Here is an 18,562-nt window from a genome sequence, read left to right as displayed (position 1 = left end):
ACAAATAAACATGAGATAATTACAGCAAGGAAAGAGTTCTAGTGATTAAGAATTCTCAGAAATTTATTCCTCATTAGGTATACTTTAGATACAACTATAGAGCAAATACTGAAATATGATAAACTATGGGATGTGCCAGACTTAGTGAGTAATCTAAAAGGATTCCATTGTCCATTAAAGTGGTGTCATTCAAGTGAGAGAAAGTATAACAGCTTTGACTTGATTATAAAGAAATAGACCACAAAGGGGTCTGAGGGACTAAAAAGGAAGTCACTAAATGGTACCGTACATAATTTCGCCTACAATTGCTCCTTGTTCCTTCTGAAGGAAAGCTCAGCAATCCAAAAACCCCACTGTAGTCATCTGAGGTGTCCAAAATAACAATTGAGAGTATGTCCCTTCTCCTAATTTAATTTAAAAAGTGGGAATCCTGACTTTGCATTCTAGAGAGAGGAATTAAATAAAGAAAAGAGCAAACTCATGCATTTGCTGACTAGAGCAAAAGGGAAAGTGCCCCACAGATGTGCAATTCAGCCTTCTCTAAACCAGATGCCCAGAAGTTGCAAACTAAAGAGAATTTAGGAAAAGGGGGTCTTTTCCTTTTCCTGTTCTCATGATATAGTTAGGGAAACAAATAATTGTTTAAATAGGCGGAAAAGATTACAGTAAACAACGCAGAAAACAAAGAAACATATATATTAGATGTCATCAGGTCAATTACCAGTTCCTCTTTTTCCTGTAATAGACCTGGCTAATAGTTTGTGGTTTAAGGTAAAATAATATGGTTTCAGCTTGTATAAGTAGATTCACATTTCATAGAATTTTAAAACAGCAAGGTCTTTAAAAGAAAAAATTAACAGTGGCAGAGATATCCATTGGTAAAATGCATTTGAAGACCTAGGTGCATGATGAAAGTAATTAATATTTTTATTTTCCCTTCAGTTAGCTGTTACAGTTAAATGTCAGAGAGAGGGAGAAATATGTGATTTGTTGAAGATGCATGATTTAGAGACAACAAAATTAATCTTATGCCAAATATAAACAAGATCCTACTGGTCAAAACCAATACATAGCTTATGTAGGACTTCTCTGCATGTTGGGATTTAATATATAAATGAAGATTCCTTTATTCTGTAGAAAAAGGAAAGAGTCTAATTTCTTTGAACAAAAGGATTTATGAGCATTTAGAAATTAGGCTGAAATAAACTTTCAGAGCAAGGTTTTCTGGAGATTTGCATTATACATTGTGTAGGGAAAGGAGGATGTGTGGGTATGAATGTATTTATATACATGTTTATATACATGCTTATCCAAAAATCTCAATGCAGTTTTAAGCATTAATAACTTCAGAAATAGAAAAGCTATAAGCTTACCCTGAAAAAAGCTAATAATTAAAAGATTAATTATTTAAATGTCTTTTAAACTCAATTTTGTAAATTTTGAATAACATATTTTTTATTTTAATTTAATTTTTTTGATGGCAATCTCTTATAGCAGTGGAAGAGATCTTGCTTGGCCACCTGATCTGTCTCTATTAGACTTCTTGTGGGGGTCACATAAAAATTGTCTCACATGCATCAAAACCTCATTCATTGGATGACTTTAAGGATAAAATTATAAATACAATTCTTTCAGTCACTGAACTGATGAAATTTTTACAAAATTCAAAAATCCATCAAAGTGACATATGGCACAATATGGTGGATATGCTGAATTTTAACGAAAAATATATCCATAATTAATCAATCAATAAACATCTTTAAGTATTAACTATGTTCTAGGCACAGTGCTAAATGCTGGAGTTTAAAAAAGGTAAAAGACAGACACTGTCCTAATAAAATTAATATCCTAATGGGGTAGACAACATGCAACAGACATACAAAGAAAGCTATATACCGGATGATAGAGGGAAAGCATCTGCAAATATAGTGTAGCTGCACATGTTGAAAATTGGTATCAGTTGGTAAAATGTATTTTCTAAATTCTTCTTTAAAATGCAAGCTCTTTGAGGACAAGACCTGACTCATTTCTGTGTTTGTAATTCCAGAACCTAGCATAGTTCCTACCCTGTAGAAGGAGCTATATAATTGTCTGCTGAATGAATGAATGAAAGAACAGATTACATGACTGTCCATATACACCTGGCATCAGAACCATTATAAGTCATCTCTGTGGATCACTGGCATGTGTATGCACAGATAGTTGGTCTGACCAAAAGGGACAATAAAAAGAGTTCTACACACGGAAAAATCATCAAAGCTGCAGAGCTGGAAACAAATAAAGGTAAAATGATAGTTCTTACTTACAAGGAATCAAATGGGGAAGACAATAAATAAGTGAATATATACAAACAAACTAGGTGTAGGATAAATAGAAATAATTAAGAGAGAAGACATGAATTGAGAGGTTGAGAAAGGTTCCCTATATAGCATGGGATTTTAATTGGGATTTAAATGAAATCAGAGAAGGTTGAGATGAAGAGGGAGAATCTTCCAGTTTGGGAGACAGTCAGAAAAAAGGCCAAGAGCAACCTTTGAGATGATTTAATCAATAGGATCAACAAATAGTGATTAAGTGCCTACTGTGGGTAAGGCACTTGTGTGACAAGGATGAAAAATTACATAGTTCCTGCTTTCTAGGAATTTGTCAATGAGAAGCAAGTAACAGGTGCAAAGAGTCATAAATAAAATCCAACCCCTTGATTTTGAAAATGAAGTCCAGTGAAAGGTTGAGAGAAAGGATTTCTCCAATGCCACAACAAGGTTCAAAACCAGGATCCAAATCTAAGCTCCCTAACTCCATATCCTTTTTTTCCTACGATGCTATACAGCAGTTCTACACTTCTAACAACTAGCTGATATGAGAGTACTTCTCGCATTTATTCTTCTTTATACACAAACAATAATATAAATTATCTAAGTAAAAGTCACCACATTAAGTATCTACAAATGAGTCTAGTTGCAAGCTTAATCTTTGGCCCTAATCCTTAGTCTGTTCCCATTACTATGACCTGGGTATATCCTAGGTACTTGATAAATATTTTTTCATTTGACTCCTTACTCTCACTTCCTGAACTGGACCGATTTATCTCTAAGCAATGCATAGGTAGAAGAAAAAGAGGAAAAAATAAAATTTGAGTTACAATGTGATGGAAGCAAAGCAGAGATTGAGAGAAAGGTCAATTTTTTTAGAAATATTAAGGTTGGGGACAAGTTCAGGGTGAGAAGAGAGTGGGATCAGCAAAGACTTTTCTGGAAATATACTCCAAGATTAGCCTAAAAGAAGAAAGTTCTTTATGTTCAGAAATAAGAAATGTGAATTTCAGGAACGGAAGAACAAGTTTTTTTTAATATTTAGTCATATAAGCAACTGACTTAATGTTTGAGATGGAGGGGAACATGAAGGAATGGTTCTCCCAAATTAGAAATTGAAATATTAAAAATGGGAAATGAAAATTAATCAAGTGGTTAAGCTGGTCAAGGTGAGCAAAAAGTGGGAAACCAAGTGTCCCATTCATTAAAAAAAAGCAACAGGATAGAAAGAAGTGAGAGAAGGACCTTGAATGCCAGAAGAGGAAGAGGACAATTGATGGCGAAAGAAGAATGGCTTACTTTTTTGTAGTGGCAAGGAACTGGAAACAGGGTGGATGCCCATCAGATGAAGAATGGGTGAATAAGTTATGGTATATGAATGTAATGGACTATTATTGTTCTATAAGAAATAATGAGCGGGATGATTTCAGAACCCTGGAGAGACTTACATGAACTGATGCTGAGTGAAGTGAGCAGAACCAAGAGAATATTGTACACAGAAACAAGATTATGTGATGATCAACTGTGATAAACTTGCCTCTTTTCAACAATGAGGTGATTTAAGGAAATTCCACTACACCTGGGATAGAAAAATGGATCCACATCTAGAAAGAAAACTATGGAGAATGAATGTTGATCAAGGCATAGTATTTTCATCTTTTTTGTTGTTGTTGTTTGCTTGTTTTTCTTTCTTTCTCATGTTTTTTCCCTTTTGCTCTGATTTTTTTGTATGCAGTATGATGATTATGGAAATATGTTTAAAAGAAATGCACATATTTAACTTCTACTGCTGTCTTGAGGAGAGAGAGTAGTGAGGGAGGGAATGAAAAAAATTTGGAACCCAAAATTTTACAAAGGTGCTTGTTGAAAACTATCTTATATTTGAAAAAATAAAATATTTTTAAAAAGAAGGTTGACTTAGAGAACAAGGAGAGAGCAAAAGGGGAACGACTGTTTTCCTCCACTTAGGTCTTACTGTTGCCTGAATCCTTTCTAAAACTTATTAGTAGACTTATACAACTCATGATCTGGAAAATTTAATGGTCATTCTTGATGATATCAAATTGGAGAAAGATCTCTTGTAGCTTTTCTAAGGTATTTTGACCTTGACCCTGTTGTGTTGAAGATTTGTCCCATTCTGGATCATACTGGATCATAGATGAAGAATTGGAAAGGACTTTGAGGCTATCAAGCCCAAAGATTTGGAAAGCCATAGAAGCTAAGCTTGACTTATTGCAGATGGCATAAACTATGGAGTATAATTAATATGATAAATAACTGAGTTAGAATTTCAAAAGATTGATGAGTTTAATTTTTTGAAAAGAGGGAAGTATACTGAGTTGAAGATTAAATTCAACAGGGATGGATATGAAGTTATACTCTTAGGTTCAAAATATCACCTTAATAAGTAAAAGTTGGAGAAGAGATGGTATGACAATTCTTGTGAAAAAGAGTTATGCAATGTATAAGACTGCCTGCCATCTGGGGGAGGGGGTTGGGGGAGGAAGGGAAAAAAATCTGATTAGTAAGTGAAAGGGATAATGTTGTAAAAAATTACCCATGCATATGTACTGTCAAAAAAAAGTTATAATTATAAAATAAAATTAAAATTAAATAAACAAAATAAATAAATAAATAAAAAAGAAAAAGATTTATGCATTTATATGAATGAAAATGCAACATGTTAGTGGTGGTCACAAAAATTAATGCAGACTCCAGGCTATATTAAGAAAGGTCCCAGATCCAATAAAAAGCAACTGATGGTAGTAGTAATAGTGTACATAAGAAAAAGAAACAGTTTTAGAACTTATTCTAAAATTCTATTCTTAGAACTTATTCTGAAGTCTTCTGACTTAAGTATTTGCTACCTGTGTGGCTAGAACTAGTCACTTGCATTTCTCTGATTAGTTTTTCTTTTAATCAGTAAAAGGGAATTCTGTGATTTCTTAAGATCTGTAACGTTTAGTTTTAAAGCTTCTAGTGTACTTCTCAATGAGACTTTGGAGAATGCAATTGTCTCTTTAAGAGAACAGAAACCAAATGTAATATTAAGAAAAGCAATTTGTGCTGGCAATTTGGAGGTCAGCTGAAGTAAAATATCTACCATAAAGTGCTTCTCCCTGTGGAGTTGTGGAGAAGGTGTAGGTTTTATCTGTAACTAATGAGGACCTATGGGGAATCTCTTAACAATGACAGGGAGGAAGAAGATGATGTGAAATGTGTTTTTCATCAAAATACTCATAAGTAATATATTATAATAAAGAAAACTTATAAAGAGAATTTTAATTATATATGAAGAATTTGCGAGTAATTGGCAAGTACAATGTATTTTGGAAAGAAGGTTTCCTGTGATTTCTGGAGAGAGAAAAAGATAAAAGATGAACAAAGAGAAAAGATGAATCTGGCTAATTTCCAAAGACATTGAATTTGACTTTTATCTAGAAGAGAAATATGAATAAGATCTTTGAGACACTTTAATCAGTATTTGAAAGGAATTTAATGGTATGAGACTGTTTGTAGTCAAATGAAAAAGAATTTCCCCACTGTTTATATTGAGAGTTTGAGATAAGTCTGGCTGTAAACTTGAGCATGATTAAAATTTGCAGATAATTATATATACATTCTTATTATTGATTTCATTTGAGAATAAAATCTATATTTAGCCATTTTAATATTGATTTAATTATAGAGGAACAAGAATAATTACTGAATGAAAGGAACTTTCTCCAGTTTATTAAAATACTGATATTTGATGAACTAGAATGATAGCTCAAGATAATTAACAAAGAAGTGATTGCAAGTTTATTAATGAGATCTAAGTTATCCAAACATAATGATGGATATTTCAAGAACAATGGTATTAAATTCTGCAGGTTGCATATTGACTTATAAAACCACATATTAACATTTATCTTCTATTGTGTTTTATTTATTTTGTTAAGTATTTCCCAATTGTGTTTTATTCTAGCTCTGGCCCAATTCCACAGTTATAACAGGTGTTTGTCATTTCTAAAGCTCTTGAGAATAAAAATAAATCAGGAGAATGAACTAAAATGTAGGCTGAGAGATACACCAAAGTGAGCTTTGAAAGGGGGTTGGGAAGCCCCCTGAAGGGCACTGCTGAGGTGGCAAGCTGCAGATTGCCCCAGAGCCTTAATGAAGTGGAAATTGGGAGAGAAAACATTCCAGACATATGAGACAGACAAAAGCATGGAGATATGAAAAGAAATGTGCAAAGGAATAGCAGGTAGGTCAGTTTTGTAATCATTCTGAAAAGATAGGCTGGGACCAGAACTCCACAGTTTTTAAATCCCAAACAGACAAGTCTATACTGTTTTCATAAAGGTAATAGAGAGCCACTGAAACTTCTTCAGAAAGGGAGTTAATATAAGTCACGCTTGTCCTTTAGAAATATCAATTTGGCACCTGGATGGAGGATGTTGAAGAGATGAATACAAGAAGGCCAATAAGGAGGCAATTTTAATTATCTTGACTAAGGATGAGATAGGTCTAAACCAGTGTCCTTTTGGTGTGGATGAAGAGAAGGGCCAGACTGATGGAGATATTCTAGTCTCCCACTTAGCTGACATATTGTAATAGACTTCTAATTTCATCACTCAGCTCACTGATATAAAAATATTAAACAATATTAAGTATATTTCAGTTAATAAACTCTATACATTAGTAAAATAATTCATTTCCTCTGCTAAAACCAATGAAGGCCAAAATAAACTTGCCCCTTTTTTAGGGCTAAGTATAACATCAATGTTCATCTTTAACTGAAGAGATCAATGTTTTACTTGTCTGACCAGGTAGAAATAACTTTTAAAACTGGTCCAGTTTAACATGCTATTTTGTTAATGAATGGCCCAAAATATTTTGCATCATCGTCATCATCATCACCATTACTTTTATTTTATGTATTTATATTTAGCATCAAGATGATGAATCCCCATGATCAGAGGCCTATCTAAGGAGGGATGAATTGCCCAGATCAGAAATGAAGCAGGTTAAAGTTCTCCTGGTGATCATTAGTGGGATGAGGACCCTGAAGAGCCCCTGCACTTCTAACCTGGGGAGGTGGGAAGTCCTAATCTTAGCGGGGGGAAAATCACGATAATGATCTCCCAGAAGGAAGACTAAATTAGAAGTCAGAAAAATTAGCTTCCATTAGAAGCTCTGCCCCTAACTCACATGTTGTTCAGTCATTCCAACTGTGACTCCATTTGGGATTTCCTTGGCAAAGACACTGGAGAGATTTATCCTTTCCTTCTCCATCTAATTTGTATATCCTTGGGCAAAACATTTAAGTTCTGGCTGTCTTGGTTTTCCTATCTGTATAAAGGGAACAATGATGACTACACAAGATTGTTATGGGAGTAAGGGAAGACAACAGCTATTTGTGTTCTTTGGAAAGGAGAAAAGAACTAGAGAGATATGAAGCATTATTGTTTTCATCATGTAGCACGAGCTCAAGATCTCATGACTCAAAAATCATGCCCAGTTACTCACATTTCAGTGGACAGAACCCAAACAGCTTGGTCACTTCATAATCCATTGTAGTCCCACACCAGAGCCAGCCATCAGATCTGCCAGCAGAAGTACAGTCGGCATACCACTTGTCTTCAAACTTAAAAGGAAACACACATGGTGCTCCATTGGAATTCCCCAGTAATGTATATATTTCTGAGGAAACAGATTAAGAAGGATATAAATATAAATACAGTCCTTATGCTGAGAATGTGAGCACTTTAAAACATTCATGTGACAAACACATATACCCTCCTGATTCTCATTGAGAAAAGCTTTTGGAAAATTTGTTTACAATTCTGATGAACCTCCCTTTCCTCTTCCAACCCTCCAAAATGTGTGTCCTTTCTCTTAATGACTTTTGACCAGGATTAATAACACAGCACTAAAAGGGACAATCCTTATTTTTTTTTACAAATACCTTATCTCCTCTAAAAAATATTTATGTAAATAGACATGCATGTATGACAGCATATTTTAAATATACATCTATAATATACTTGTGTATAATATCAATAAAACAAAACCCTTATAATTGAATAGAGTTGTGTAATTTTTTTTATCAAACAGAGTTTTAATTATATTCTTTTTCTGTTCAGCTCTCCTTATTTTGGTTACCATGAAAGAATAAGAGACACAAGTTGCATTACCCTGGAGTCCTTAAGTAAGATCAAGGAAAGTTCTCATTTTTTCTCATTGCATAACCAGGGCTTAATACTATTTTTTTTGGTGAGCTCCTCAGCTCCTATGAATTTAATTAGTACCTTTATACTAATGATTCTCAAATTTATTTATCCAGTCCCTAACCTCTCTGTAGACCACCAGATTCACACTTCCATTTGTCTTTTAGACATCTCTAACTGGATTATGGTGGAGACATCTTAAATTCAACATGTCCAACTCAGAATTCATTATTTTTTCCCTTCCACAATGGATAAATATCCTATGTTAAAATGTATAATAGGATAAAGAAGCAAAGGCAAAGATCTTGATCTCCTAATTTTCCTGCAAGAATTTAATATCATCTGCATAGAAAACACAATGGTAGAAAATTAACTTTTCCACATTTATTATTTCATCCTTTTTCATCCAGCCCCTCGACAAAAATAACTCTGCCAAAAGTGAACACAAAGCTAATCTATTTGGTTGATAGAACAAGAACACATTCCTCTCAGTCATTCTTTTTCATATTATTTCCCACTATTTTTCTTCATTCCCTCTATGTGCTAGTCAAACTAGACTGTCCAATAATTTTAAAATATACCTGAATGAACCACTTTCCTATCTCAATTCCTTTGTTTACATAATTTCCTCTGATTATAATGAAGCACCTACATGATAAAGGGGAATAAAGGAGAATAACTCAGTGAACTTGGAATCAAGAAGAACTGAATTTGAAACTTACTTTGGACTAAGTATTAAGTTCTTAATAGCTTGGTAGTCCTGGATAAGTTATTCTGTCAATCTCAGTTCCCTCATTTTCTCTCAGGCTTATTATGAGATTCAAATGAGAAAGCTCATGTCCAGTGCTTTGCAAACATTAAAATTTTATTTAAATGTTAGTTATCATTATCATACTGGTAGTAGCAACAACAGTAGTGGAAAGTAGAGAAGTAGCAGCAGCAGCAATAGTAGAAAATAGTAATGGTAGAAGTAGCAGCAATAGTAGGGGGAGGAGAAGAAGGAGGAGGAGGAGGAAGAGCAAGAAGTAGTAGTAGTAGTAGTAGTAGTAGTAGTAGTAGTAGTAGTAGTAGTAGTCATAGTAGTAATAGTAGTAGTAGTAGTAGTAGTAGTAGTAGTAGTAGTAGTAGTAGTAGTAGTAGTAGCAGTAATAGTAGTCATAGTAGTTGTAGTAGTAGTAGTAATAGTAGAATAGTAGTAGTACTAGTAGTAGTAGTTATAGTAGTAGCAGTAGTAGTCATAGTAGTCATAGTAGTTGTAGTCATCATAGTAGTAGCAGTAGTAATAGTCGTTGTAGTAGTAATAGTAGTAGTTGTAGTAGTAGTAGTAGTAATAGTAGTAGTTGTAGTAGTAGTAGTAGCAGCTGCTAAGACTGTTCAAGAAGCCAGGAAGATCTGGATTCAAGTATTACCTGTGCTATATACTATACATATGACCCTAAGCAAGTCACTTTATTTAGGAATTTTAGGAAATTTAGGAATTTAGGCAATTTCCTAAGTCTAAAGGTGCTGATTTGCATTGATATAGAGAATTTTCTTATTTGAGAGTTATCTCAATCAATGAAATTACCTCACCATCTAATTTGCTCTATCACCCACTATCAAAAATCCTATTCTTTCAGAAAAAAACTTACTTTATCTTCCTAACAAAAAAAAAAAAAAAAAAAAAAAAAAAAAAAAAAGATAATCTTCTGGTCTCTCTCCCTCTCCACATATCTCTTTCCCCATCTCCCTCTCCCTCTCTCCTGAATCCCTATAACACTTAAGTTTAACCTTCCTTATGTTAGTTAAGTTCTTTCATCTCCTCCACTAGATTATAGTCTCCTTTTGTGCAAGAACCAAATCTTATTTTTGCTTCCATCACCAAAAAAGCCAAAGCCAATCAAATAAAATTAACAAAGATACCAAGACAATGCTGTAAATGGAAGTCAGCTGAAGACTTCCAAAACTTAAGGAAAAACAATTTTATAAACAACTTAAGTTCTCAAAAACGGAACAAGTTTTCTTAAAAAAAATAAGGGGAATTCCAAAGTAAATAACTAAGATTTTCAATTCAGTTATCAAGGATTCTCACTAATTCTATCATTGTTTGGATGAGGAAGTATGGTCTCTCAAATCTCTATTATGACTAATATTCAAAGTATTCTTCTTTCCCCTGTAGTATAATTAGTACCATGCCCTCATTAGTGTTACTTTGAATAGTAATAATGAGCCTGTAGAAATCTTAATAATTTTTTTATAATTTTTTAGTCTAAATCTGTGATTTATTTATATAGGGAATTCCTAATGTGCAAATTCACTCTACCAATGAAAATGGACAACTGTTTTGCAACTTATACATTTAGAGAATTACTAGGGAGAGTATTGACAGATTTGCCCAGGTCCCACAATCAACATTTATGAGAGATAGGACTCAAATCCAAGTCTTCTTGACCTTGAGTGTGGATCATGATACCCTTATAAGGTTGTATTTAAAAAGAAAGACCACATCCTCCAAGCTAGCCAAAAGCTTTTTTTTTTTTATTTCAGTGAGTAATGAGAAACTAGTTTTTGATTGAACAAATTTTTAAAAATCAAAGGTTCATACTGTAGTACAGCTCTAGAACTGGAGGGGATGTCATGGACCTTCTAACAGAACCCTTTATCTTATAGATGGGAGAACTGATGCCTATAGCAGCTAAGTGATCTGCCTAATATTCTTAGGAAATGAGCTGCATCCTCAAATTTGTGACTCTAGGGACCGCATTTATTCCACTCTACAACACTGCCTGCAAAAATAAATGCACAGGTTAAAATAAACAAAATAAAATAAATTACCTTCATAGCCTCGAGAGCACAAGTCATCACTGGTTCCATGAATCTTCCATCTGCTCCATAGACCTGATCCTTTGTAAAGCATAATATTCTTTTCTTGTTTGTTTCCATAATTAAAATATAAATCTTCTCCAATGATTCCAAAAAGGGTGTCATTTTTGCATTCCCATTTCTGTAAATCACTTTTTGAATCACAGGGGAAAAGAGTTACCTGAGCCCAGTGGGTTTTGGAGGACACTCCCAAACATAATTTAAAGGCGATGCTCATCACCTGAGTATTGGACACCCATCGAAATTTTTGTGATTCACTCTCTGGATTGCATATGGCTGTTTGGACAGCACTGGCACTTATTACATTAACACAGCGCTTGTGATCATCATTGTAGATTAAAAATTGCTTGTTGTCTGTAAAACAAAACAATCAACACATGCACTTAGTTTGATAAAGTTGACAAGGAAAATATGTTAAGCCAGAGATTTTAAATACTTTCTAGAAGAAGTAATCAGATTTTCTGGAAGTCTTATCATCACTAAGGAAGAAGAAAGGAAGGAAGGTACTGATGAGTTGAGAATGAATTATTGAGTGGAATAGGAAAAGCAGTTTATCTGCTGACCTCCCATCAGCAAATTTAGAATTGGACAGGAGTAATTGAAAATATTTATCATTTATTAAACTGTTGCCGTTTCTTCATTCAGAGGCCTTGAGAGAACTTTGAAAAAAAATCTTAACCCTATTTACAAGTCTTGGAAAAGCTGTGGATTGAAAAATCTATATTTTCATTTTGATTCATATGATCACAAATCTTAATTTGGTTTTTTAAGACTCCTGATTTTTTAAGACTTCACACATTGTTTTGACACCTAACAGGGACTATATTTTTGTCTTTCTTTGTATTCCCCAGTGCTTAAGATAGTGCCTGATACATAATAAATTCCTGTGGACTGGCAGAATTTAATTTTAAGCTGTTTTCCTCTCTCCCAGACTCAAATCTCAGTCAGATAATGATTTAAACCCTTACTCTCAGATCCTATAAAATGCTATTTAATTGGAATGACAACTCTCCCCATTGAAGTTCTCTGTGACTTAGGAGAAGATCTTTAAAATATGGAGCTAGGGTACCACAATTCATCACCCAGAAGTCTGCCTACACATGAATCACCTCCAACCTAGCAAAGCTAGTCATATTAAGATAGACACTTCCCAGCTTAACAGAAAAAAGCCAGGCTACTGGGCTGGGACACAGTCCTATCTATGGGGCAGTAAAGTAGGGCTTCAGTAGAGATAATTAATTAATCAACCAATTCACAGCAGATAAATAACACCATAGGGTACTGAGCCCTGGGTCTGGAGTCATGAAAATTTAAGTTCAAGACACTAACTGGGGGACCTTTGGCAAGCTATTATCTAGCTCAGTTTCCTCACTTGTAAAAAGGGGGTAACAATAGCACCTACTACCCAGGGTTTGTAAGGATAAAGTGAACTAATATTTGTAAAGAATTAATAAATAATATCATAATTGAATAATTGGGAGTTATTTAATATGGACAAGAATTTATTCAAGCATTTCCTATGTTCCATATATTATGCTAAATGCTGAAGATATAAAGACAAAAAAGTCTCCATTCTCTGAGAGCTTAGATTCTACTAGGGAGACAAAACAACTCCCACTACCACTGCCCCCAGCACCACCCCTATCAAAAAAGAAAGATGAAGAGGAGGAGGAGAAGGAAACGGAGGAGGAGGAAAAGGAGTAGAAGAAAAAGAAGGAAAAAGAAGAAGAAAAGGAGAAATCAATTATATTGTTATATAATCATTATATAATTGCTATTATCTTAATACTATTTATTCACTAAATTAATAATTAACAGTCATTTATATTATGTTATTTATAATATGTAATACTGTATTATTATATGTTGTTTATCATATTAAATATTAATTATTATTATTACTAGTAGTGATGATGATAGTTATAGTAACAGCTATAGTGGTAGAAGTAGTAGAGGTGGTGGTGATGGTGGTAGTAGTAGTAGTAGTACCACTTTTAGCACTAATAATAATAATAATTCTCACACCTAGGTGTTCCCCATCTTTAGGATGTGCTCCTTTCATACTTGGCCAAGTTTTCCAGATGTAAAGAGAAAGTATCAGAAACAATGAGATATAATAGTGTATCCTATTTGGACTGAATTTGTACAATGTAAAGGATGAGGTCCTTTCAGATATTACATATTATCTCCAACTTCTATGGTAAGATGCTATACCCATTTTATAGATGAGAAAATGAAGGCTGAGAGAATTTGTCAAGTAAATTTGAACTCTGATCTTCCTAACTCCAAGTCTAATGTTCTGTTCACTACCTGCTGCCTCTGTAGATAAACGTATTAAAAATCAATACAAAACAAATCAAAAGTAATTTGGGATGGAGAGCTCTAGCAGCTGTGGGAATCAGGATAAGTGCTTAGAAACATAAATAGTATTTCAAATACTGCCTTGAGGTTTACAAAGCCCTTCAAAAATATCTCATTTTATCATCACAACTATTCTGGAAGGTAGGTGATATTATTAGTCCCACTTTACAGGTAGAGAAACTGAGGTAGGATTTAAGTAACTCCAGATGACCTTGGACAATTGAATAAATAAAAGAAGATAAAAGTGAATACTTGTAGGCTAACTCATTTATGGAAGAAATGATTACACGGAAATAGGTATTCCTTATTTTAGCAGAATAGAAAACTTGTAGCTAAGTTAGCCACACAATAAATTCTGCTGTGAAATTCTATTTTTTCTTTTTTCTTCCAAAACTGGAAATTCCATCTACTGGGAGAAAAAAAAAGTGTTGCTCCATTGATATATGAAAATCACACTAGGAAGGGCAAACCATTTTAAAGGAAAAATTATGAGAAACTCAGCTGTTCATCCCTTTATCCCTTTATCCAACTAGACACATCTGCTTAATACATTCTGAAACTAGCTCTGGCTGTAGACAGAAAATACATAAAGAGCTTTGGTCATGGAAGGAATTTTTTTTCCATTTCAAATTCCACCTTGCTTGTACTGGTGCCCTGTGCTCTTTCATAAACTTCTTGCCCAACTTGTTAGTGAGGATCCCTAAACCTCAATCTTGTACTGTTAGTCCTACTTACCACTCTTGCTGGATTCTGGACCTTTTGCCAGCTTAGACCCACAGTCACTTCCTGCCCTTCCCTGGCTTTTCTGAATTGATTTCTGGACTTCCTTGTCTTCTTTCCCATCTTACCTGACCCTCTAAAACCAGCTCAACAGGCAAATGGGTGGAAAGAGACAGGAAGGATTAGCTAGTGCTTAAAATGCTCAGGAAGGGCAGAAAGAGAGGAAAAAAGAGGAAGTTAGAAATACATTGTGTCTGCTTCACAACTTTGATTAGAACCAGCCCAGAGAATAGGATGAGCTTGCTCATCTCGTGCTTGCACCTGTCTGCAGTTTACTTAAGAAAATGAGGTTTGGTGGGAACCTGGCCCAAGAGCCATGGATTCATATTTGTTCACACCTGAAGTACTCATTGTTTGGTAAAACCAGATCATGTGTAAAGGGAGTGGACAGAGGGACTTTATAATATCACTAAAAACACAAGGCAATCAAATGGTTTACCAAAGAACTAGTAGCAAGAATAATCAGGTGATATATCTAGGAATTTTACCAGGCGGTAAAAGCAAAGGCAGCATGGATAGAGTTGGACCTAAGCTGGGAAGACATGAATTCAAATATAACACTTGCTACCTGCACAACTGGATGCCAGTTGTACCTACTTTTCAGAATTGTTGAGAGGCTCAAATGGGATAATATATGTAAAGTCCTTTTCACCTCTTAAAGTCTTTTTATTATTAAGGGAAAAAAAGGAATTATCCACAGTGACCAGAAAGGAGAAGGTCATTTTTATTGTTTCTTGAAGAAATTATCCACCATGTTTGGGTTGAATACAAGCTAGGTGAAGAGTTTTGGGGGCATGTCTCTCTGTATCCCCGTTCATTAGGGGAGATAGAAAGCTCTTATGTAGGATGGAAGAAATGAATTCAGAAAAAAGGAAATAAAAGTGTCTTAGAAAAGGGAATTAAAACCTGGTTTAAGAAGTTGGCAAACAGAACGAATTTAATCAGGAGAGATGGAACAAGGAAGGAACACAGAACCATTTGAGTTATTCAGCAGGTATAAGGTTCTTTCTTTCAAGGATGACAAGTATTTTTCTAGATCCTATGTCCCATTGTTGTGAAATTCAAATGAGATAATGTATAGAAATCTTTTTTGCAACCATAAGGTATAAAAACAAGAGAAGGAATTCTCCCCAGTGTCCAACAGGGGACTGATAGATACTGATGACAAAAATACAGGTTGAAATAATGTTCTCTCCAGATGTTTATATCCTAATGAGGAAGACAAGGATGTATATGCATATACATACAATAAATATAAAGAAGATAAATACTAAGTAATTAAATAGGCAATTTGGGTCATATTTGACTTATCAAGGTATGATGAAGAGGAAGAAGGCTTTCATTGAAGAATACAGCAATTTCAGAAACATCAGTATCAGAGAGGGAACATGTTTTTGACCCTTGGAATGAAATGATCATTGTGATTATAAGTGATTTCCAGCTGAGGGATAGAACAGAACAGACATGGCTAATCTAGAAATGTGTATAAATTTTCTGGCTGTAATTCAGATTTGAATTTTATTTCTAGATAATTTTAGGGCTTCAAAATCACACTAAAATAAAATATAACTATGATTTATATTATTTAAGGTTTGTAATGAACCTCAAAAAGATAATTTCATTTTACTCTTACAACAACCTGGGGAAATAGGTATTAGTAGTATTCCTGTTTTACAGGTATGGAAAGTGAGGCAGACAGAGAGTCAAACAGCTAGTAAGTGTCCATGACCAGATTTGAACCTAACTCCAAGTCCAAGACTCTATGCCACTTATCTGCCTCATGGCATGAGAGCCCAAGGTCAATTCTCATGAGTAGCCACTAACTCCTCCAGGAAGCTGACCATCTCAGGACTTGCACCTGTATCTCATCAGACTCATAAAAAGGAATCTAAAAGGGTACTCCCAGGGAATCTACTAGGATACAAAAAAGTAAGACACTTTTTTCCTAGACCAGACAGAAAAATATGTCTGTTTAACGCCAGGCCCCATCAGGCAAGTCCCTGAAAATATAGAAAAATACAATTTTAGCTATTCAAAGAAAAAGACCAAAAAGTTCTAAAATAAAGAAAACTCATAGAAGAGGAGAGGCTTTATAAAATACAACACAAAAGTGAATGGTGTCAAAAAGGAAACAAGGGGTAAACATCTTAAAAAGCCATGAGACAAATGAGTAGTTCTTGTGTGCCTTAAATTGGAAAAGGTCATATATGAGTGATGGAGACAGTCATAAAACTATCTACAAAACCAAATGGCAAAATGGGCCTATATTAACATAATCAGGAAGGCTAAAGTAGAAATTAAATTGATCCTTATGTGAAGGACCAAAGGTAATAAGAATGGTTTTTCAGGTGAATTCAAGACAAGTATTTATTCAACAAACCTTCCAATATGATGTAGATAGGAATTAAGAACAAAGGGACAGGAATGTTTCCAATCCTGTCCAATAGAAGTCACTTGAGATACTGTTTTTGGTGGGTATTAAAATCAGTCCCTTATTTAAAACATATGGGAGTAGGGACAGCTGGGTGGCGCAGTAGATAGAGCACCAGCCCTGAATTCAGGAGGACCCGAGTTCAAATCTGATCTCAGACACTTAATACTTCCTGGTTGTGTGACCCTAGGCAAGTCACTTAACCCCAATTGCCTGGAAGAATAACTACATTACAGTATAATATAATATAATCACGAAGATCCCAAACTATATTGGTAAGCTTGAAATAACGAGGAGGAACAGACAAAAAGCAATTGACAAGGAATTAATGTAAAGTTTGGGACTTGAGTTTTAAAAACCAATTGTACAAATAACAATAAGAGCTGACATTTTGAAATACTATAATAATAACAACAACAATAAAATAACTAGCATTCATATGGCACTTTAAGGATTACAAAGTGCTTTGCAAATATCTCATCACAAGAATCCTACAAGGTAAATGTTATTATTAACTCCATTTTACATTTGAGGAAACTGAGGCAAGCAGAGGTTAAGTGGCTTGTCTAACATCATACTAGTAATTACAGGAGGCCAAATTTGAACTTAGGTTCCAAGTCCAGCTCTCTTAGCCACAGTGCCTCTAGCTGTAAAGGTTTTCAAAGCACTTTACATATATTACTTTATTTGTACTCACAATAATCCAGTAAAGGATTAAAGCTATTCATATTCCCATTTTACGAATAAGGAAACTGAGGCTCAGAGAGACAAAATGATTTGTCCAGAGCTGCTCAGTTAGTCTGAGGCCAGGTTTGAATTAGGTGATGTATCATGCTGCCTCTTGACTAGGGAAAAGGAAAGGTGCAGAAAGGAGCTGTTAGTGTTTTTAAAATGTAAACCATTACTATTGAACTTTAGTTCTAAATCCAGGGTGAATCAAAAGTCTTTTTTTTGTTTTGTTTTGTTTTGTTTTGTTTGTTTGTTTGTTTGTTTTAGGCTTAAGATTGAAGCAAGACTCTGGGGATATCTTATAAAACAGAAAGTGAGGTTAGAGACAGAAAGAGACAGAGACAGAAGCAGGGACAGAGAGACTTCAAAACTAGGAAGAATTGGGTTCAAATACCATTACTAACACATACTGACTGTATGACCTCAAAGTAGTTCACCTCTCAGTTTTATCTAGGTAGAGAAGGTGCAGACCTGAATGGGCAGAGGAAAATTCCGTATTCCACAGTTCTTACATCAATGAAATCACAAATTTAGGATTAATTTGCACAGCTACTCCTTTTGACCATATCAATATTTGACTAAACTCTAATGATCTTTAATGAATAACTATTTATTCAAATATCTAAAGCATAGTAATAAATTCAATTCAATAAACATTTATTAAGTGTTATTATGTGCCAGGCAGGAGAGACTTAAATATAACATGATGCAATCCCCTTACCTTCTTCATGAGGAAGCTGAAACCCAAAGAGCTAACTTAAGATCACACAGATATTAGTATAATTTAATCATAACAGATATAAGACTTTACAAACTTTTTAAAATTTAAAACATATAGAATAACAATAGATTGCAGAGAGGTGATAACCTACATT

At 34.3% G+C, this 18,562-nt stretch overlaps 1 protein-coding gene across 1 annotated transcript in view; it reads right to left on the bottom strand.

The window, feature by feature from the left end:
* MRC1 (mannose receptor C-type 1) overlaps positions 1 to 18,562 on the bottom strand; it is a 101,864-nt gene that overhangs the window by 76,347 nt on the left and 6,955 nt on the right. Inside the window, exons 2-3 of the mRNA XM_074266731.1 lie at positions 11,339 to 11,740; positions 7,824 to 7,997 (exon numbers count right to left, since the gene is read on the bottom strand). Coding sequence (XP_074122832.1) covers positions 7,824 to 7,997; positions 11,339 to 11,740 — 576 coding nt within the window. The remainder of the gene's footprint in view (positions 1 to 7,823; positions 7,998 to 11,338; positions 11,741 to 18,562) is intronic.

This window comes from Sminthopsis crassicaudata, chromosome 5 (genome assembly GCF_048593235.1).
Source record: "Sminthopsis crassicaudata isolate SCR6 chromosome 5, ASM4859323v1, whole genome shotgun sequence".
Lineage (NCBI taxonomy): Eukaryota > Metazoa > Chordata > Mammalia > Dasyuromorphia > Dasyuridae > Sminthopsis > Sminthopsis crassicaudata.
This window is presented reverse-complemented; position numbering and strand designations above follow the sequence as displayed.